This window comes from Falco cherrug, chromosome 7 (assembly GCF_023634085.1).
Source record: "Falco cherrug isolate bFalChe1 chromosome 7, bFalChe1.pri, whole genome shotgun sequence".
Classification (NCBI taxonomy): Eukaryota; Metazoa; Chordata; class Aves; order Falconiformes; family Falconidae; genus Falco; species Falco cherrug.
Window position 1 is genome coordinate 71,026,442 of NC_073703.1, and position 20,681 is coordinate 71,047,122.

Below are 20,681 nucleotides of genomic sequence, written 5' to 3' on the forward strand. Positions count from 1 at the left end.
TGAAAAAGAATAAAAAATGCTTTAATTTAAAAATTAAATTAAAAAGAGAGAATAAGCAAGAGGCGCTTGTGCCCTTTCCATACCCCGCGCTTTGTATGGCTCCTCCTAGCCGCTCCCACCGTGGACGGAAAATTCTCACACCTGCACAGAGCTGGCCCTTGCAGCCCGGAGTAACACAAAGGAGAGAACAGCGGAGACTGCAGCAGCAACTAGCCCGGAGACCCTCCAGGGCCACCAGCAAAATCATCCAGGAGCAAGAAAGGATTAAAAAAAAAAACCCCAAAACAACAAAAAAACCCCAAACCCCGACACCCTAACCATTTAATTTTTATGAGAAAAGTATTAAATAATTTAAATAGCGTGAGGAAAGCGATGCATCCTCTGTGCTCCAGTGTGTGATAGCGGTGGAACAGTGCCCGGCCAAGCTGCTCTGGGCCCGGGGATCCCGCCACAGCGCTCAGCTACCGTCTTGTCCAGTGTCAACCACATCCCTGATTGTCGATGGCAATGTCTGCACTGCCAAGAGCTGGTGGGGAGCAGGGTGGTCCCCTGTCAGGAATTTCTCCAAGCACGTGCTGGCCCACAAAGCTGCCATTTTGCCCGTGGCAGCGGTTTGCAGCCCTGCCCCGCGGGGCAATGCCAGCCCCTGCCATGGCTGCTGCCAGCTGGGAGGCACCAGCCCGTTCCGGGAGCTCGCCGCTGGGGCCAGCAGCCAGCCTGTCCTGCTCCAGCGGCTCGTCCTGCTCTGGGGGACTCCCACAGCACCAGTACTGGGGCAGCTCCGCTGGCGGCTTTGCACCCATACAGATGGGGAGTAACAATACCTTGCCCTGTTAACCAGCCAGCCTTGATCGGGGCTTCAGCCAGGTCTCCGCAGCTCCCAGTACTCCCTGGCCCCAACTCCCAGCGGCTTTCTCGGAGCCCACTCCACGCAGGACCCACAGGATGCTCTGCAGCCTCACCTCCCACTCCCCAAGGCGCTGGAGGGGTGTGGGGAGGACTGGGACCTGGGGCCACCGAGCAGAGGCAGAGCAGGGCAAGGTACAGCTCCCAGAGCTCTCCAGCTGCCAGGCTCAGGGAGGTGAGCGAAGGAAGGCTGAGAATCCACATCTGCTAAAACAGGGGAGGGAGGAGACCCGGCCCCCGGCCCGGGGAGGTTCCCCTGTACCGCAGTTAGGCTGCTGTTCCGAAAAAACCTTTGGCCACGCCGCAGCAGCTGGCCTGCAGGCACTGGCTGCTCTCGCGGCTGGCGTCTTCCATCCTATCTACGGGCATCCCTTTGCCGGGCTGGAGAGGCTGCGCTGCCAGCTTGGATCCCCGGGGCCAGGCTGCGGCGGTGGGCCGGGGCAGGAGGGGCCCTGAGCCCCCTCTCCAGCGCACTGCTAGCACCCCGCGCCCACTGCACCCAGGCGTCAGAGGCTCCTCTCGGCGGTGAGGTATTTGAGTGCGGCAGCCCCGTACCGCCGCGACAGGTCCTGGTGGAACTCCTCCCGCAGCGTCTGGAGGCAGCCCCGGTACCCTGCGCTCAGGCGGAACTTGGAGATGTCAAAGCTGGGGGCGTGGGGCATGTGGATCATGAAGGCGTTGGGCAGGACCAGCAGCTCATACTCCTGGGGGCAGAGCGGCAGCCCTCACCATCAGCATCGGCTCGGCGGTGCCGGCATGGCACTGCCCAGCAGCTCCACGGGGCCCGGAGCAGCCCCTTACCCACCTGCGCATCCAGCTCCATGATGTGGGACACCTTGTTCCAGCCGAAGCCCACGAACCTCTGGTCATACTTGGGGCAGTCTCGCCTCACTACAACGTAAGGCTCGAAGTCCGGCTGCCACGCCACACGGTACGGCACGGTGGCCGTCCGCCACTTGGCGTAGTCAGTTGGGGCATGGCCTTTTGGCCACACGTGGTACCTGCGGGGAGCGACGGAAATGGGAGAGCCGGGAGAGGCAGAGGATGCAGGGCGGTCCTCTGAGCCGGCTGCCCCGCAGCCCCGAGGCACAAGGGTACAAAACTGGCTTCTGCCGGGCGTGACGGCCCCGTTGGATGGTGGGGCAGCTCCGGTTCCTACCTGAAGGTGTAGAGGGATCCCATGTCCAGCATGGAGAGCAGCTCTGCTTTGGATTTGGGGAAGGTCAGGCGATAGTGCAAGGTCTCAAAAGCCGGCACGATGAGAGCTGCCTTCCTCTGGGGCAGCTCCAGCTGCTGGATGGAGTTCCTAGGGTGGTAAGAAGGGTGTGAGGTCCCCTCAGCTGTGAGCCACGGCCACAGCACCCCTTCCTCAGCCCTACCAGCCTGCCCGCCGCTCTGGAAGGGCATTAATTGGTTTTGGACACTTTGGAGTGGTGCCATGCAGGGGCAGGAGGAACTGGGCACCCCTCACAGCTCCTTCCTCACCCGGTGGCATCTGACAAAAGCAAGGCCAGGATCCCAAGGCTGAACACAAAGGAAACAGCTTCTGCACGTTGAAAACTGCTGCCCCGAGGTGTTTCCTGCAAACCCTGGTGCTGGGCAGCCTGGCAGGCTGAGCGAGAGCGGCTGGAGAGAGCCTCACCTGAGGTAATCGTAGAGGCCGTACATAGGCAAGAAGTCAATGTCCGTCAGAAAGACGTACGGTGTCTGCGTGTTGGCCAAGGCCACGTTGCGCAGCAGGTTGATGGGGTAGAACTGCCCCTCCTTGTAGACGATGTGGTAGGCGACGTTGCGGCGGGCGCTCAGCACCTCCGAGGCCTGGGCGTAGCGCAGGAACTGCTGAGCCTCCGCATCCGACATGTACAGCGCCAGGCTGATGGGGCCTGCCCAGTGCTTGCAGATGGCCTCCAGCATCTGTAACCTGTGAAGCAGCAGGCACTGCGTGAGCTTGGCACATCGGCCAAGCTCAGAACAGGGTGCCTGCCCGTGAGCTGCACACACCAGCCGAGCCCAGCGCAGGGGGCAGTGGGAGGAACGCTCCTAGCCTGGCGTCTTGCTCCCCACTGCAAAGTGCTGGTGTGAGGGTGAGGAACCCGTATTTCAAGATCCCTGGTAGCTCCCAAGCTGCGGAGCCTCCCCAGGGGAGCGGAGGCAGGATCCGACCTCCCACCACCCCAGCAGCAATACCTGTCCATGGAGAGCTGGGCCACAAGGGTGACATCGGTGGGGCCAGGAAGGGCCAGGAACTCGTACTGCAGGAAGAAGAGGTGGATGCGGTGCTGCGTGAGGTGCTGCTGGCGGAAATCGTAGCAGGGATCGTCCTCGTCCAACTCCTCCAGTGCCTGCTGCAGCTGCAACGCCACGAAGGTGAGGGAGAGCAGGAGCCCCACGGGGCGGCTGCGTGGGGTCTCTGCCCACCACATGCTCTGGGGCTGGGGACAGTCACAGCCGCCCTCACCTGGTCGCTGGGGGGGCTGGGGAGGCTGGCACAGCCAAAGAGCTCCCGGCGCAGCAGGTTCCCATCGTACTCCAGGAAGGTCAGGTAGAGGTTGCGGAAGAACTCCACGTGCTTGTTCTTCACGCGCAGCTTCTTGGGCGAGTTCCAGTGGATCACCTGAGGGCAGCGGCACGTCACCCCACGGAGGGGAAGTCAGCAGCACCCGACACTTCCCCCAAGCCCCCAGACCCCTTGCTGACTCCTCCAGCGCACGTGCCGTCTGTCTGGCCCTCCCCAGGCTCAAAGGCAGCAAACCCAGCACCCACCTTGAGATCCGAGAGCTCGGTGTAGCACTGCTCCGAGCGGGTGTGATCGGAGAGCTGCACGTTCCAGAAGCAGGGGAGCCGGTACACCAGGGCCGGGTTCTGCTTGATCACCGCGTTAAAGATGTCCTAGGAGAGAGAAAGGCGAGTACAGAGGCAGATGAGGAGGACGGCACAGCCCTGCCACGCCAGCAGCGCTACGGGAACACAGCAGGGCTGACCGCCCTGGAGAAGGGACCGTTACCTGGTCGGCCAGCGAGGTGGAGAGCATGCTCATGAGCTCCCGCTCCGCCGTCAGCCGCCACATCTGCTCCCAGCCCAGGCGACGAAGGCGGTCCAGAAGGAGCAGGATCACCCCTGGGTGCCAGGCAGGAGGCCACTGGGTCACCGAGGGAGCACCCAGCCATTACAGAGCTAGAGCACAGCAGCCTGCATGCCTTCAGTCCCTGGGACACGCCACTTCCCTGCGCCCACCCATACAACCCCAGGACGCTGTAGCAGCCCCCTCGTGCTCACCAGACTCTCCTGCCTCACCTCAGCCATCCCCCGCCTCCCCGTGCCCAGCTGGATGCAGAGCCCTGAGCTGGATGCAGAGCCCACCCCGGCAGCCCACACTCACCCGTGTTGAAGCCACGTCCCAGGGCCGGCCACGGTTTGTGGTTTTTCCACAGGTTGCCCAAATACCAGTCGCTTTGGTTCTCCACCAGCCCAATCACCTGCTTGTCTGTGGAAACAGATGGACAAGGACGCAGCCTGTCTTGCTGTAGGTTCAGAGGGCCCGAGCAAACCCGCCGCGTCGGTGCTGCGGCAGATGGGGACTGCCACCCTAAGCCCAGCACCCAGGGACTAGCCAGGGCCCCAGGGGCACCCTGTCCTCACCAGAAAACTTCCCAAAGACGGCCCAGAGCTCGGCGATGTCGGTGGCGAAGGTGATGTCGGTGTCCAAGACGATGACCTTGGATAGGTTGGAGGGCAGTGCCTTGGTAAGCGTCAGCTTCATCAGGCCGTAGATGCCGGAGTAGTGCTTGTTGGGGATCCAGGACACCTCCGGCTGCAAGGCAACACGGATCAGGGCTGGGCACAGCCACGCCCTCCCCTGCCCGCGCAGGACGGCCACGTGTGCCCAGTGCCCCATGCAGAGGAGCAGCGCACCTGAGCTGTGCAGCCAGCCAAGGCTGGAGCATCGCCCCCAGCTGTGTCACCAGCAGCCACACACCTTGCCCCGGGCCCTTCAGGTGCTCACTGGCTGCACCCACCTCCTTCTCCTTTGCTCTCACCCTGGCCTGGCTCTTCCTCAAGCCACCAGAACCTCTACCTGGACCCCAGTGTTTCAGTGGGGGACCCAGCTCGCTGCAGAGGCAGCACTACCCCAGGGGCCTCCCCATCCCTCCAGCACCAGCCCTGTGCCCCCTTCTCAGCCAGACCAGCAGCAAGTCCAGGAAAGGGAGCAGGGGAGTGAAGGACCTGCAGGAAAAGTTAATATCCCCCCCTCCCCCTTGTCCCTCTGAGCACTGGGCTGGGACACAACAAAGAGGCTGCAAGTGCCTGCCTTCAAGTCATCGGCGTTGTAGAAGCTGACGTGGACGGAGGGCACCATCCAGGACTGGAAGAGCATCTGGAGGATTCGGTGGGCCACGGAGTCCGTGATGAAGTGGAAGTGGAGGGGGTTTTTCCTGCCAAGGGCAAGCGCAGCAGCACTCAGCACCACAGCGGAAGCAAGAAGACATGGTCCCCATCCCTCCCAGCCCTGCCAGGGGCTAAGGGGGAGATGGAGAAAAATCAGCCATCTGGGGGAAACAAATCCCCCTCTGGCCCCCTAAGCAGTGGCACAGGGGCTAGATAGAGGCCCCAGAGCCCCTCTCCTGCATCACTGCCCCCCCTGCAGCATGTGGCAGCTCATCTGGGAACCCCAAACCAGTGGGCTTCTGGCACAGCACCTCCCTGTTACCTGTGGAAGAGGATGGATTTCACCAGGGTGACCACATCCCGGCTCGCGTTGTGCCCGGCGCACACAATCGCAATGTGCAGGAGCTGCCCAGAGACAAACGGCACCTTTTTGAGACTGGACACCCCCCTCCTTGCAGGTGCCTGTCAGCTCCTCCCTGGGGCCGTGCTACGGGAAGAGACTCCATAACCCAGCCCCTCCCCTGGGGAAGGAGCCCCACAAGGAGATAGGAGTCCCTTGGCTTGCGAGGGAGGATAGGAGTCTGGCTGCCGCTCCTCCTGTCTGGCTTCCCTCTCTAGAGAAGTCAGACGCCCTCACCCACCGACTGTGGCCCGTTGAGCACCATGGAGAGCCAGGATGAGGCCCCAGCACAGCCAGAGCATAGGGCGAGCTGTGCCAGGTGGATTGCACATACATCCACGCTCAGCCAGGGTCCCAGCCTCCCACCCGACATCCCCTATCCACCATGCCACCGTGCCGGTGCCACCACCCACCTCACACTTGTGCACCGTCCGCTGCTTGGGGCAGGCCGTGCGGTTGCTCCTCTCACCCCCGTGGGGGTCCCCATCCTCGGCAGAGGTCCCCCACTGCGGGCTGCCATCGCTGCCTTCCGCCTGCGCCTGGCCGAGCTGCAGACGGAGCTGCTCGTTCTCCTCCTCCACCCTGCGCACCCGCGAGGCCAGCGCCTCCCGCTCCACGTCCCGGGTCGGCTGCTCGCCCAGGCAGGGCGGCAGCAGGAGGAAGCGGCCATCTGCAGGAGACAGGGGGCATGCGATGGGTACGGCAAGGCAAAGCCCAGCCGCGAGGGACAGGGTGTGGATGGCGGGGCAGACCCCGGCTGAGAGGTCCTGGTACATCCCACATGTGCCCAGCCAACGTCACAGCTCTGCTCCCCTGATCCCCAGGGATGCCCCTGGAAACGCAGAGCTCAGATATACCTGCAGCGACTCGCACGGCTAGAGAGCAACCACCCCAGGCCCCAGCCCCCCCTGCCCACCCTCTGTTGCAGACTGTTCCTTGATCTGAGGAGGAAGAGAAGGACCCACTCACATTCGAGGCTGCCCACGAAGAGGTAGAGCCAGGAGAGGAGGATGGCCAGGGTCACCGTGGCGAGCAGCAGCTTCAGCTTCATGCGCCAGGAGCGCAACATGGTGTGGTGGCGGGACACGGGCGGCGAGGATCAGGTGGGCAGCCCGAGCCCGGCTGGCCCCGGCATCCTAGAGCCTGCGAGGGGCAGAGGAGCAGAGAGAGGTGTTAGCAGCAGCCCTGCAGCTCCAAGTGCCTCGACAGCCCCCGGTTCCTGCTCCCTCCAGGACACTGTCTGGGCAAGTGCAGCAGCGAGACGGCCACCCTTCACCTCTCCAGCGCCGTTCACCTCTCCAGCGACAGCCTCTCCCAGCCAGCACCCTCCCAGTCCCCCTGTGCTGGGGCACCCAGACCTCCCCTGGGCTTGCCCTGCCACGGCCACACAGCCCTCGGGGGGAGGACCTCAGACATGGGAGGAGGGAAGGAGTCCCCCAGGTGATCTCACTCCAGCTCGGGTCCGTCCCACAGGTGAAGGGGCAAGAAGGGCAGGCGCCCAGGGGGGGAGAGGCTGTGCCGGCGAGGTGTGCCCGAGCTGGGTGGCCGGTCACGCGGTGGTTAATGAGCCTGCCCTTGGGAGGGAGCGCAGGTACCTGGGTCTGCAGACGCCTCCCCCTGCTGTGTGGCGAAGTTTGGTGGAAAAACCCCAAACGCTTAGGTGAAACTCACTTCCCGGCACTGCTGACTCAACGGGGCATGCCGAGGGGCTCCCCCAGCCCTGCCAGCCGTGCGGGCTGTGCTGCTTCCATTCCTCCCCCAGCAGGCAGAGCACCCTGCTCCCCACCTCGCTCCTGCGCCCAGGCCCATCACGGGGACAGAAAGATGCCCGGGGCAGACAAAGACCCCACAAAGCAAAGGCACACCAACCTCCTCCCACCTCGCTCCGCACCTCTGCCTGCCTGCTGCAGCGAGACTGAGCCCCTGCCCTCAGTGCAACATCTGGAGGCTTAACAAAAGCTGCCGTAGAGATGAATGGGCCGGATTAGGGGCTGCTCACCCCTGCACACACCCTGCTGGAGCCCCCATTGATGTGCAGATGCCCATGGGGCCACCAGCGCCTGGGGGTTGGAACAGGCAGCCTGGGAGGACATCACCCCGAGCAGCCCCTGGGGCCGGGGTGCAAGTCCCGGCGGGTGGGTGGCAAGTTGGCCAGGAGCGAGGGGGAGGCAGCAGCAAGGGGCTCGGGCCCTGCAAGGGCTGGGGCAAGGCCAGCCCCAGGGAGCACAGCCACGCTAACCACTGGGGGATGCCGCCAAGCCCCCGCGGCAGCGGGCACGGCACCCCAGGGCTGCGCTCCTTTTCCTGCCGGCACCTCGAGCAGAGCCAGCCATGGCCTCGCTCTTCCACTCCACAGAGCGGGCCAAGCGCCGGCGTGGCGGGGAAGAGGGAAGCTGATGCACGGAGCACAGCAGGCCCAGGCACCCCTTCTCCCAGCCACGGCCAGGAGCTGGGCTGGGCCTGGCGAAGTCTCTGCGCGCTGTTGCCAGCCTGCCTGCCACCCCACAAGCTGATCCCCACCCCTCCTGCCTGGGCACCCCCCAAACTGTGTGCCGAGCTGGCAGCAGGAGAGGCAGGATGAGGGAGGTCAGCCGGCACGGAGCAGCCTGGGAAGTGGAGGGATGGGAAAGGGACTTTAGCACGTATGAAGGCAAGAGAAGAGGAGGTGGTGGTGGCACACAGCAGCACCCCTCGTGCTCCTGCTTGCCCCCGTGGCCCCTCTGGGGGGGGGTCTCACTGCAGGAACGGCACTCCGTCCCCAGTCTGCACGTGAGCACGCTACTGGGGCGGCAATTTTGGGGGACAGGATGGGACCAGCAGCAGGTCAGTTGCCAAAGAGCCTTCCGGAGGCACCCAAAGACTCCATCCATCCCCCCCATAGCACCACCACCCCTCCTGCATTGCCTTCTCCCCGCCTTCACCTTCCTGCCCCCCAGAAGCTGGTTTCCTTACCTGCCTTTCCCCTTCTCCTCCTGCCCAGCCGCCGGCAGCCGCTGCTCCCTCCGGGGCTGCCTTACCCGTCCTCCCTTCACTCCTCCCTTTCAGATCTGACACTTCCCCCCTCTCCTCCCCGCTCTCAAACCCAAGCTCCCCCCGCACCGGCCCCCCTTTCGCAGGAAGAAAGAACAAACAAAACAAGAGATTAAATTCGCTTTCTGCTCAAGAGCCCCCAGCGCCAGGGGCACGGAGTTGCCCAAAGTAAGTCGGGAGGAATCCGCCCGCCCTCGGCCCCCTTCCCACTCCCGGGCCTCAGATCCCCTCTGCTGCGATTCGGGAAGCATCAGGATTATTTAGCCCCTACCCAGCACCTGCCTCCTGCCTTCTTGGGGCAGGTGCAAGAGGCTTTGCCTACACCGAGAGATACCCTGGGCGGGGAGGGGGCTTTGGATGGTAGCAGAGCCCACCCCATCTCCCCTCGGCTGGCAGAAAGGGGCTGCATGGCCAGCCCAGGACGCAGGCATGGCAAGGGGGCCGGGGGCAGTCCTTGCTACGCAGAGAGAAGAGGTATTGACTGCTGCCTGAACGCTTGGACAGGGTGCAAATGCCACCGTAGGTTTTAAAAAGAAAGAAAAGGTGCCCCCACCATCGCCCAGGCTTGCTCCGGACCCACCAGCCCAGGAAAGCAGGGCTCCCCAAAGGAGTGCAGCGTCCCCCAGACCTGTCCAGCACGCTGGGAGCCAGCAGGATGGCAGCGGGAGGAGTGGGAGGCCAGGGCCGGGAATGCTAACTATGCAGAGACAGCCTCTACCTGCAGCTCCCCCCACGCCTGGCCCCAGGGCTGGGGAAGGCAGCAGGCTCCTGCCCAGGGCCCGAGCGTGCCCTCCTGCCCGCCCTGCCCTTGGAGGGAGCCTGCTGCAGGATCCCTGGAGAAGGCAGGGTGTGCTGGGAGGAGACCACCACCGGCAACAGGCAAAGGGATTAGGATGCAAACTGCCTGCATAGCAATTTAGATGAAATGTAAATTGCCCCCCACGCCATAACCCAAGGGAGAGCTGTGGCAGCAGGCCCTGGCCTGCCTCGAGAAGGCAGAGCAGCACCTGCAAAGGCAGCAGCCTCTGAGCCCCAGGGCAGGGGAGGCTGGGTCTCCACCCAGGCAGCACTGAAATCACTGCCCTGGGAGATGCATTTACCTCCCGCTCAGGCAGCTCTTGCTAGTCCTTGCAGAGCCCCGGTTACAACAGGCAATTGCTCCTCGGCAGCACTTTTCTGCCCAGCCCAGCCCCAGCAGGGAGAGGAAACCGGGGCTGCCCCACTGCTCCCTTGGGCCAGCAGCTCCCCAGAGCTGGAGCCCTTTGCTCCCCTGCCTGGCCCAGGGGCACGTGGAGCTCAGCCCCCAACACTGACCCATCCCTGCCCAGCAGTATCCATCACCTAACAAGTGCTCCAGCTCAGGCGTTCAGGGCTTACCCACGCTCCTGGGAGAAGCCCAGACCTGCCAACAGCACCGCTCCAGGGGAGGAAAGCACCTCTTGCTCCGGCTGGCCACCGCCGCCTCTCCACACGCTTTTCCTGGCTTTCCCAGTCTTGCTCGTTCCTGCAAGCGAGGGCCCAGCTCCAGGCCCAGAGCGGTGAGACCCAGCCAAGCCCTCGCCAGCAGCGGCAGGAGCAAGCGGGCTGCTGGGGAGGCCAGGCCAGGCAGAGGCCTTTTAGGATGTTTATGGCAGCTGGGGAGGAGATGGCAAGCAGGAAGGTAGCCACACAGCCTCTCCTCCCCCATGACACGTTAAAGGCACAGCAAGCAGAGCGCAAGGCTGGAAGCGGCTCCCAGGCAAGAGGCGCGGCGGGTACCGGCAGCCGTGGCACCGAACACAGCCCTCCTGGCCCGCCCGCCATGGCTCAGCGCCGCCGCCCGCACCCCTCGCTCGCGCCAGACAAGCGCAGCCGGCAGTAAGACGAGAGGTTTCCCAATAGCGCCGGCTTCCAACCTCAGCGCAAGGGTGTGGGGCAGAAGTGCTGTTCACAGCAAGTTATCCTCCCTCTCCCATGTCCTCCCCGGGAGCGGGGCAGCTCCCGCTTTGGTGGGGAGTGGGGATGTGGCAAACGGGACAGAAAAAGGCACCCGTGGCCCCCGTCTCACTGGGAGAGGCTGATGGCAGATCCCAGGGAAAAGGCAGGCAGGACACTGGTCTCACCTCATGCCCGGACACCCCTGCCTCCAGGGCTGACCAGGCGATAGCCAGGGGAGCGGGAGAGCGGGGCCAGCCGAGCCAGGCAGCTGCACAAACGCCAGCTGCGTGCTCACTCCAACCCCGAGGCGTGGGCAGGAGCCCGAGGCTGGCTGCCCCCCCCCTCCCGTGCACAAGCAGCCCTCGCTCCCAGGACGGGGCACCCACCTTGCTTGCCCCAGGGTGCCCCCCGAGAGCTGCCCGTGTGCTGGCACTCTGCTCCTCCAAGATCCCTTCTTTTTTGTAGGAGCGTGGCTCAGCCCAACCGGCCTTCACTCTCCCTGCCTCAGTGACTATCAGGGGAGCAGTTAATGTTTAAGGAGCGCTGAGTGCTGGCAGCGGGAGCTTTCCCACCGCAGCAGCGTGTCTCCTCCAGCCCTACAAGCGCAGAGGCGAGCAGCCTGTTTTCCCACAGCACCACAGCTGGCAGCAAGGCCCATGCATGGCAGGGTGGACATCTTAGCCTGTTGCTCCTCCTAGAGCTACTCTGCATCTGCAGAAGGGATGCAGAGGCACAGCAAGGCTGTCCGTGGGTCACTGAACAGCAGCCCTGAGGGGCACAAGAACAGCCCTAGGCTTGCTGTCCCTCTACTGTCACACACATCCACCCACCCACAGGCATTAACAAGCGAAGAGGTGGCCTAGCTGTTCCCAGGGCAGCCAAGAGAGGAGTCATTTTGCAAAGCCACACTGCCTTACCTCACCGTAGGCAACGGAAACCGCAAATCCTTCTCCCAGGTCCCAGTTTTGGAGCTGGGAGAGCAGCAACAGTTTAGCTGACCTGCTCAGACTGCCTCAGTAGGAGCACAACACAGCAGCTTCCCAGGCTCACAGGAGGTGAGAAAGGGCCCGACAGCCGCGGCAAGAGCTGCGCAGCAAGACTGGCAACTGAGAAGAGGCACCATGCTTTGAAGAGAAGCAACTGGGGACAATCTCCTTTGGCTCTTACGAAGAGATGGGAGGGGACAAGCTGGCCCCTCATTCAGCAGGTCACCTTTACAGCATGTACCGCAGCACCCATCTGTCAAAGTGCCTTACAATTTGGGGTCACCTCCCCATCCCCCTCCTCCCCATGGCTGAAATGCTGCTACTTGAGGGGGGCTGTGCCAGCCAGTGGATACCACACAGAGCGGGGCAGCTGCAGGAATTTACAGAGGCGGAATGGAATTTGGCCAAGAGAGCAGGATTAAAACCCCATGCTCCGGATTACCACGCTGTCCGTCCCTCCCTCCCCAGTCTTATGATAAGCAAAACTTAAGTGAGAATTTCACCTTTGTATCTCCCCGGAAAGAGCAACCCATGGCAAAACGGCCACCATATTCTACAGATGGGATTGAGCAGTGGCCACAGTCGGACACCAACACATGAGCTGTAAAAGAACACGTCCCCAGCTCTCCACTGCCCCCACCACCACCAAGCTGCAGATGAAGTCCCAGAAAGATGAAGATCTTCCTGGGACAGCAGTCAGCTGTGCCTCAGTTACAGCTCATTCTCATCTGCATCAACCTTTCCCCAGGCCCGTAAGATTATCACCACACACAGTCCTGCTGCTCTAAGAGTTCAGCTTTTTTGTTCTGCAAAGGTCACACTGAAAAGCTAACTTCTCTGACAGAGGCATAGCACTTGGGGAAGAGGAGCTAACAGTCTCTGAAGGGTGTTAGCTGAAGCTCTGAGCTTGGCTGAAGCAGGGACTTTCATCACCAGACTCTCCTTGTCTCCAGACAAGCAAGTTCAGGCTGGGTCTGACACAGGAACACACTTCACTGCTTACCTCTCCATGTCTGAAACCCCAGGAATGCATCAGGGAGTAATTCCTCTTGGCAGGGACTCCAGTCACAAGGCCCTGCTAGACAGTCGGCTTTTGCAGAGCATCACGGCAGCCAGTCTCCCTGCCCGCCACCAGCCACTGGGTTCAGCTGCCCAGCAAAGCCCCAGCTGGAGAGAGGGCTGTGCAGGGCACTTGTGGGGAGCCGCTGCCACCGCAGAGCGCACAAGTGTTGCGTAGGAGGTTTAAGTCTACCAGACATCCTGCAACGCTTACCAGTTGGGCAGCTGCAGTTTGCCACAGCTCTCAGACAAGGCAAGAGGGGGCCACCCACCCAGCACCATGGTCCCGAAGTGCTCGCAATCCTGTTCGGCCCAGGAAGAAGCTGCAAGGATCCAGCTGGCAACAGCCTTCAACCATGTCTGTGGGGACAGCAGGGCAGCAGAAAGCTGTCTTGCACCCCTCTGCCTATGCTACATTCGTCCCTCAGTGCAGCACCAGACCAGCAGTATAGACCCTGAAAGCTTGTGTGTGAGCAGAGCTGCAGGACACCGGACACCCTGCCCAGGACACCCACCCAGACATGCCAACATCACCAGCTGAGTCTCACCCCAGGCTACAAGTAAGGATCACCTCTCAGGGACCAAACTATAACTCTCAACCAAGTCAACCCCTGCTGGCAAGAAGCCCCTCACTCAAGGGCTGCCCAACCCTCAAGCATGGCTCTGCAGCAGACCACCTTACCCCAGCACTCAGCCAGCCCTATGCCCGCAGCGCCAGGCTCGGGGCGAGGGAGCACCCTGCATGTCCATACCCATCGTGGTTTTCCTACCCAGCCCATTTCCCGCACAGCCCAGTGGGATACACCAGCCCCACAGCCCGCAAACTGGCACCTGGAGGTGACCCCCAGAGCCTCCTCCTGCTGTGAGACCCTGCCAATGTGCTGCTGAGACCCTCAACAAGCTCACAGAGGAGATACCTGCTCAACACACTGCTCCCAGCTTTACCTCCCTGGTCTGCAAGGTGCTTGATGCCAAGAGGATACTCGGCAGGTGAAACAGCAATGCCGATTGGCCTTTTTCTGGGTCTGATGGAGCACGCTGCTGGAGCGCATCCAAGGAAGGGCAATGAAGCTGGGGAAGGGGCTGGCGCACAAGTCTTATGAGGAGTAGCTGAGGGTTGTTTAGCCTGGAGATGAGGAAGCTTGGGGGGGGGGATCTTCTCACTCTCTACAACTACCTGAAAGGAGGTTGTAGGCACATGGGGGTTAGTCTCTTCTCGCAAACAAGGAGTGACAGAATGAGAGGAAATGGCTTCAAGTTGCACCAGGGGAGGTTTAGATTGTATATTAGGAACAATTTCTTCACAGAAAGGGTGGTCAGGCACTGGGACAGGCTGCGCAGGGATGTGGTGGCCATCACCAGCCTTGGAAGCACTCAAAAAATGCACAGCTGCGGTGCTTAGGGACATGGGTTAGTGGTGGGCTTGGCAGTGCTGGGGTAACGGTTGGACTTCATGATTTTGAAGGTCTTTTCCAACCAAAATGATTCTGATGCTACATGCCTGACTCAGGACAGCTGCTTTGACACTAACACACAGGCTGCAGAGTCCTGCCTCAAATCTCTTCCACATGCTCCCCTGGCCAGCACAGCGAGGCGCAGGAGGGATCGAGCCTGGGCACTGTGCAGGAGCACTACAAGGGGCAGGAGGACCCCATCTGCCTTCTGAAACAGAAGAGGAGCAGCAATTGGGCTGATCTCCAGCTCCCTTCCCTCTGCCGGTATTAGGTTTCTAATATCTGCATTTTTGCTGACGTCTGTGCTGCAGCTAATGGCTAGCTCCGAATCCATTACGTTCACCGTGTCCCGGTCTCCGGATATGCTCCAGGCATCAATACCTGTTCACCCCTGCCATCTCCTGACACTTCCACTGCCGCCGGCCTGCGGCAGACGGCAGTTCCTGGGGTCACAGCCGAGCAGGGTCAGCAGCAAGTCCCCTGCCACCTCCAGCTTTGCAGCTGGAGCACCCAGCAGGCATCATGCCCCATACAGCAAAGGGCTGGGAATTCCAACCTGTGAACTACTGATGCCTTAAGTTTCCAGCAAGCAGTGCCCACAGGTAGGACTGAGAGGGGATCCCCCCGCTCCTTTGAAATGCTCTTGAACAACCTGCACCAGGAGCTGCTCCTCAGTGGGACAAGGCAGACCATATCCCAGCACATCTGACCAGACCTAACCGCTACGCATGTTGTGGAGTCTGCATCACCTCCTGCAAAATTAATTAGGTTAATTACAGGAAAAGAAAAAAAAAAAAAGATGCAAAGGGACTCCAACAACCCCAGACCGACATTCTGCCTGGAAAAGTCCACAAGAGGCTTGACACCATCCTCCCTGCCACCTCTGGGAAGTTGCCAGGGGCATGGCTGTGAGCCAGGCCCTCAGGTGCCTGCCATGCATTCTCACCGGCAGAGCCGGGTAAGTGTTTTCAGCTGAATAGTTATTGATTGAAAACTGCAGTTTCCAGACCACTCAGAGTTATTCGCTACTTCACAACAAGTTTTGGACAAGAACAAAATGCTTTGTTTTCCAAGCAAAAAGTCTCATTTTGCATTGTTTTGTTTGAAATTGAGCTGCATTACATTTAAAAGAAAAGATAAAGGGTCTCTCAAACTTGGCTGTGTTGGGTTTTTTCCCCTACAGCTTTTCATTTTGGGCACTAAATCAAGCAATTAATTATTTGTTCAGCTCTGCTCTCCAGACAAGCTGCGAGCATCACGAGCCAAAGGGCCAGAGCAGCTCTGCCCAAGCAGCAGTGCCGAGAGGATGCTGATGTTTTCTGCGCTGCAGGCTCCTTTCAGACCTCAGCTCGGGCTACCTCGAGGCCTGCAAGCGCTCCCCTGGGGGAAGGGGAGCAGGGCCCTGGACGAGGAATGAGGAACGCCAGGTGCCCCGCTGAAAAGGCATCCGCCTGTCCCAGTGGGCAGCAGTTCAGGACACACAAGAGGTCACAGCCAGTGCTTGAAGGACATTGTAGGAGCAGGGCTTCCCACACAAACTGCCCTCCACGGTGCATGCACATCACACCAAGGTCCCTCGCTAATCCCACTGGTACCTGGCACTGCAGCAACTCTTCCAGACGCCATCTCTTGCAGTGCCGAACTGCTCCGGCAGCCTCAGCAGCACAGGGGAGCCAAGCACACACACAGGGCACCTGACAAGGAAAGGCAATCCTTTCACTTCCCCGGCGAGAAAAGCAGCTGTGCCACAGAGGAGGCTGACGCTCACCGAGAGCCAGAGCTCACAGATGCAGCCCGGTGCCTCTTCCACCAGGAACCGGCCTGAACTGGGAGCCGTGCTCAAGCAGCCAACTCCCAAGTCCTCCTTGCCCAGAGCTATTCCTGGCACCAGTGCCCTCAGTGCCCAAGCAAGGCTGAAAGCAGAGCTCGTCCACACAGGAATGGAACAACCGCACTATAAATAGCAGACCAGGATGGCTCAGGACAGGCTCTAAAAAACCCAAGCAGCAATAGTGCTGTCCACTCAGGGTGCCCTGGGCAATACCCGAGCTATAGAGAGGCTTACACATTGCAAATAGGCTCTGACAACATTGTGAAGGAAGAGCTTCTGCTTAGGCTAAGAGATCACAAACTTATCTGCAAACAAAGCATTTGGGGCATTCCACAAACCGAAAATGAGGTAGCAACTGAAAGGGGCAAAAAAAAGGAGGGGAAGTGGATCCAAGAGGGGAGGCAGTTCCCAAAGCCAGACAATGGAAAGGAGAATGCTCCCAAACTCCTTACTGACCACCCCCAGCACTCCTCCCCTGCTGCTGCTTCTTGTGTTCCCATCCCTGGGGCTTCTCACACTGCTGAGCTAAACCCTGAACTTGCAAACACCAAGGACAAAGGCAGGGAAGAAACAGCATACCTCAACTCAAGCAAGCAGCAGATGAGTGGCTCAGGACAAAAGCTCATGTCTTCTGCAATCCACAGCAACCTCTGTGCAGCACCCAGCCTGCACTAGGAGTGGGACAGAGGCATAAGAGCTCAGCCCATCCTCTGACCATCAGGGTCAAGTTTCCCTCCTACCTCCAGGAAGAGTCTTACCCTTCCCACCACACTGGCCCTCCCTGCTCCCTCTTCCCTGCTGGTGCCTCCATCTGGAACAGCAAATACTCCGCCTTCCCCTTCACACTGACAGCATATGTCCTATAAAGGGATCTCAGCCTCCACAAATGAGGATACGACCGGCCTCACGCAGCACTGCCAGGCACCAGCCTCCAGCTCTCAGTGGGGAGCCCTGTGCTTTCAGCAAGGCTGCAGCACGGCTCACTTGGGCATACACTGGGAATAAAAGCGCAGGAGAGACAGTTGGGAACATGGGGAGAGGTGTGCGTGCACAGGGAAGGCACAAGACCTGAACTGAATCACCCAGCAAATAAACACGCACATACAGGGAAGCAGTTGCTTCCTCCAACGGAAAGTTTGGGTTTTTTTGCCAGAACAGGAAGAAAGCACTCAAAAAAACCCAAAACCAAAACATCAAACCCTTGCTTTACTGCTCCTGGAGCACCAAAACCAGCCAGGGCACATGAAGCAAAGACAGCCAATGCTGACTACAAACCCACCTTGAGAATTTTGGAAGCCCACAGCTCACTTCCCTCCTCCCCCCCAACTCTCCTGTCACCCCTCACCCTCCCTCCTCTGAGCAGCAATAAGAGGAGAGGTACAGGTCTCAAGTTTGGCTGAGTTTCCACTCTGGGGACAGAAGCTCGATAACAGACTGGGCAGGATGTGAGCACCCGTTAAGGAAGAGGATTAGTAACCCCCTAATCTGCACATTTTGGAGTCTAAGCACTTTACTCCACTCTCTAATTAAACCACAGAGCATAGAGATTGCCAGAAGGCAGAGAACAAGGAGAAAGAAGGAAAGGAAATAGAGGCTGTGGCTTAAAGGCTGTTCCTTGTGGCTTCAGTGAAAGGGGAGGGGGGTCACTGGTAGGGCTGTATTTCACCTCAAGTGCTTTATGCCAGGGCTGCTGAGCATCCTGTTGCCTCCCCGATCCAATCCGTAGCAGGGCCGAGGGCAGGATGAAAGGGAACATGCATGATGGCCCGGGGATGGCACAGGAGGGAACAAAGGGCTCCATCAGACCGGACAAAGCTTTACCTGTGGCAGCTTCACCTGGCCGGCCAGGAGTGCCCCGCTTCCTGGGAATGGGAGTGCCAGACCACGCTTCTCTTCACTTCACAGACCTGTCTGCACAGAAGGGCCTTGTTCGAGCGCTTATCTGGCTCCAGGCTGGGGAGAGGCCGGTGCCTTGCTGCCCTGGCACACAGCTCTGCCCCGGGCTCATTCGGGACTGCCTGGCAGGGGAATTTTCCTGGCACAGGTAAAGAGGGAAACCTTCTACCGAAGCCCATGACAAACAAAGCAGTTCAAATAATGGCCCGTTTCCCTCGAGCTGCATTCAGACCCACGTGCCTGTGTCGAGAGGAGGCAGCAAGCCTGAGCCTTCATCTCTTGCCGCTGGCACGCAGCGGCGACAGCCTCACCGGGGAAACTACCTAAGCAGTGGGGAGAGAGGCCTTCCAGGCTGCGACACCCCACGGATCCACAGCATGGAAAGCAAGAAGGCTGGTGGTGTAGCTGAGAACAGAAGTGCTGGGGAAGGGCTTCGCCTCCCGAAATGCTCTGCCCCACTAGACTGAGGTGGGGGGTGTCTGTGCGCAGGGGCAGCCTGTCACTCCAGCGTCTCTCTCTTCCCTCACTTCTATTCTTTGGAATTCCTCTCTTCTGTTTGCTTTGTTTCAGCCTTCAATGAACAGGAAGAAAAGGGAAGGAGCCTTGACAAATCCGATCAAGGAGCAGACACGCTGAGGCTCCCTCCTGCTGGCATGCCAAGCCCTGCACTAATGAGGGGTAGAGGAGAGAGAGGTGGCCACTGAGAACAGTGGCCCCACAGAAATGCTTGGTGTAAGGGACAGGGAGAAAAGAAGCTGCTATGGTAGAATAACACCAACAGAAGCTCCCAGCCTCCAGGAGGGAGACTTCCCATTTCTCCTGGCCCAGTGAGCTTGTTCCAGCTCCCAGTCACCCGCTGCCCGCTACACCAGAAACAAGCAATAGACCATAGTAGCATTTGGAGAGAAGGATCCCGACATGCACATTAAAGGGAAATTCAGCTGAAACAGCCATGAAGATGCAACCACACTTTGTTCCAAGGATTCTCGCAGGGAATCTGGTCTTTCCCTCCAGAAAACTGGGCCACGGGGTCTTACAAGTGCTCCAGAACCCACCCCCTAAATACCCACATGCCCAGTAGAGAAGAAACGCCCAGAGCCAAGACCTTCTGCCATGCAATTATCACCAGTTTACCAATTTGGGTACAGAAGCACTAAGACAGGAAGGGAGCGAGCACATGTAAACCACCTACTTAACAAGCAAGATAACTAACCTTTGGAGGCTGCCAATGTCGCAGGGATACCTGGCAACAACTGGAGAAGCTGGCAGGACCTGGTGGTGGTTGTGAGGACCACCCTTAACCAGGGATTATCAGCTTGCAGGGCAGATAACACATCTCAGCTGTACTTGAGGGTTTTGGAGGTTGCTGTCACCTGAAACCTGAAAGACAAAACAGTCACGTGAAGATCTACCACGTAAGAGAGCTCTGGGGACAGGGCCCTGAACAGCCAGGAGTGTCGCAGATCAGCAGCACCCAACACCTTGGTCCTGTCCCTTTTCTCCAGCCTGTTACAAGCACAGCTTGGTGTCACCCAAGGCTACCCAGACAGCCCACGGGAGAGTATCTGCATGCTGCACGTTCCTAGTCCCAGGTCACTGCACTGCCCCGTAGTGTGTGCCCTACCCCCACAAGGAGGACTGGACACGTGTACCCAGAAGTGCTGGCAGAGCCACAGCCACCATCCTCCATCACAACACATGTGAGTTCTCACACTCATTCTTCAGCAGGAGGAGCTCGGGGTGGGACGCAAGTTCCCTGGCCCCCTCCCAAACACGACAGCAGCACCAAGTGTTTGGCTTGTGAGGCAATGAAGGGATCAACTATCATGTCCCATAACCCGAGTCCTGTAACATGCCCTGGGCAGTCCCAGAAGGGATCTTTCCAGGGAGATGCACAGAAGGGAGAGAGAAGGAATAAAGGCAGAGGAGACAGAAGGCAGGCAAAAACTACCAGGCAGCTTACAATGCAGAGAGCAGAGCAGCCTGCACATGTCACTCATCCTTAGTGGAAGAGGGGATCATCCTCCTCCTCCTCTGTTGGGATCTTTACAGTGCACCCCTTTCCTCTAACTCCCACAGAGCTGGGCGCCCGCACCCCACAACGGCAGGCTGGAATGGGTGAGCCCTTCTCCAGGGAGGCTACAGGGATTATCATCTCCTCACGAGGAGAAAGCTTAAACCAGAAGCACAGAGCCACACAAGTAAGTTGGGGCAACGGGATCAGAGAAGAAAAGGGAATTGTGATTTAAAGCCCCTCCATCTGTGAGGGCAGGAGGAACAGGACCTGCACCAAAGCAGGTAAGACCTACCAAAACCATCTTTCTGGTCTGTCCCACCTGTTTTAAAATCCGAAACAGAGAAATAAGTGTACCATGTGCTGGGCAACAGCCCTGTTGCACCCCTCTAGCCACAGCAAACCCCAGGTCAGCCTGGCACAGCACAGTATGAAACAAGGGAGGTGACATCAATCTCAACAAGGGCAGGAAATCAGAAATAATTTACAGCAGCTGCTACCCAAACGGTGAGACCCAGCAGCTCCAACACACACACAGCACTGCAACTGATCGGCAAAACCCTCCTCCAGCAGCAAAGCCTGACGCTACTTCTGCTTTGGGAATCTCTCAGAGTCTGGCTACAAGGTGGCAACCAGCGAGAGAGGACACGTATGGACACTACGGTACATGTCAGTGAACAGACATCTCTCCCCTTCGTCATCCCCACCCAGCCTGTCCTAACCCATCAGCTTCCACCCGAGACCAAAGGGGTCTAAGGGGGCAACTTCAAAGACTGATACTTTCTGGAGCAGGGGGCACAGG

The 20,681-nt window shown here is 59.7% G+C and overlaps 2 protein-coding genes across 6 annotated transcripts in view; one reads left to right on the top strand and one right to left on the bottom strand.

Moving 5' to 3' along the window:
- LARGE2 (LARGE xylosyl- and glucuronyltransferase 2) overlaps window positions 1-20,681 on the bottom strand; it is a 24,958-nt gene continuing 4,277 nt past the window's right edge. For 2 of the 5 annotated variants that reach the window (XM_055716984.1, XM_055716983.1), the window contains 15 exons: window positions 19,079-19,245; window positions 6,662-6,835; window positions 6,106-6,362; window positions 5,615-5,697; window positions 5,216-5,339; window positions 4,546-4,717; window positions 4,286-4,390; window positions 3,911-4,023; window positions 3,670-3,795; window positions 3,365-3,520; window positions 3,094-3,257; window positions 2,549-2,827; window positions 2,066-2,212; window positions 1,712-1,907; window positions 1-1,610 (listed from right to left, as the gene is read on the bottom strand). In XM_055716984.1, coding sequence (XP_055572959.1) covers window positions 1,413-1,610; window positions 1,712-1,907; window positions 2,066-2,212; window positions 2,549-2,827; window positions 3,094-3,257; window positions 3,365-3,520; window positions 3,670-3,795; window positions 3,911-4,023; window positions 4,286-4,390; window positions 4,546-4,717; window positions 5,216-5,339; window positions 5,615-5,697; window positions 6,106-6,362; window positions 6,662-6,761 — 2,220 coding nt within the window. In that variant the 5' untranslated portion in view covers window positions 6,762-6,835; window positions 19,079-19,245 and the 3' untranslated portion in view covers window positions 1-1,412. Of the gene's footprint in view, window positions 1,611-1,711; window positions 1,908-2,065; window positions 2,213-2,548; window positions 2,828-3,093; window positions 3,258-3,364; window positions 3,521-3,669; window positions 3,796-3,910; window positions 4,024-4,285; window positions 4,391-4,545; window positions 4,718-5,215; window positions 5,340-5,614; window positions 5,698-6,105; window positions 6,363-6,661; window positions 6,836-8,644; window positions 8,731-15,733; window positions 15,833-19,078; window positions 19,246-20,681 lie in introns of those variants that run through there. The other 3 variants (XM_055716985.1, XM_055716986.1, XM_055716987.1) reach the window with 3 other exon arrangements.
- The window catches only part of PEX16 (peroxisomal biogenesis factor 16), a 20,897-nt gene continuing 10,739 nt past the window's right edge, over window positions 10,524-20,681 (top strand). Inside the window, exon 1 of the mRNA XM_055717031.1 lies at window positions 10,524-10,579. Within this exon, the coding sequence (XP_055573006.1) occupies window positions 10,524-10,579 (56 nt within the window). The remainder of the gene's footprint in view (window positions 10,580-20,681) is intronic.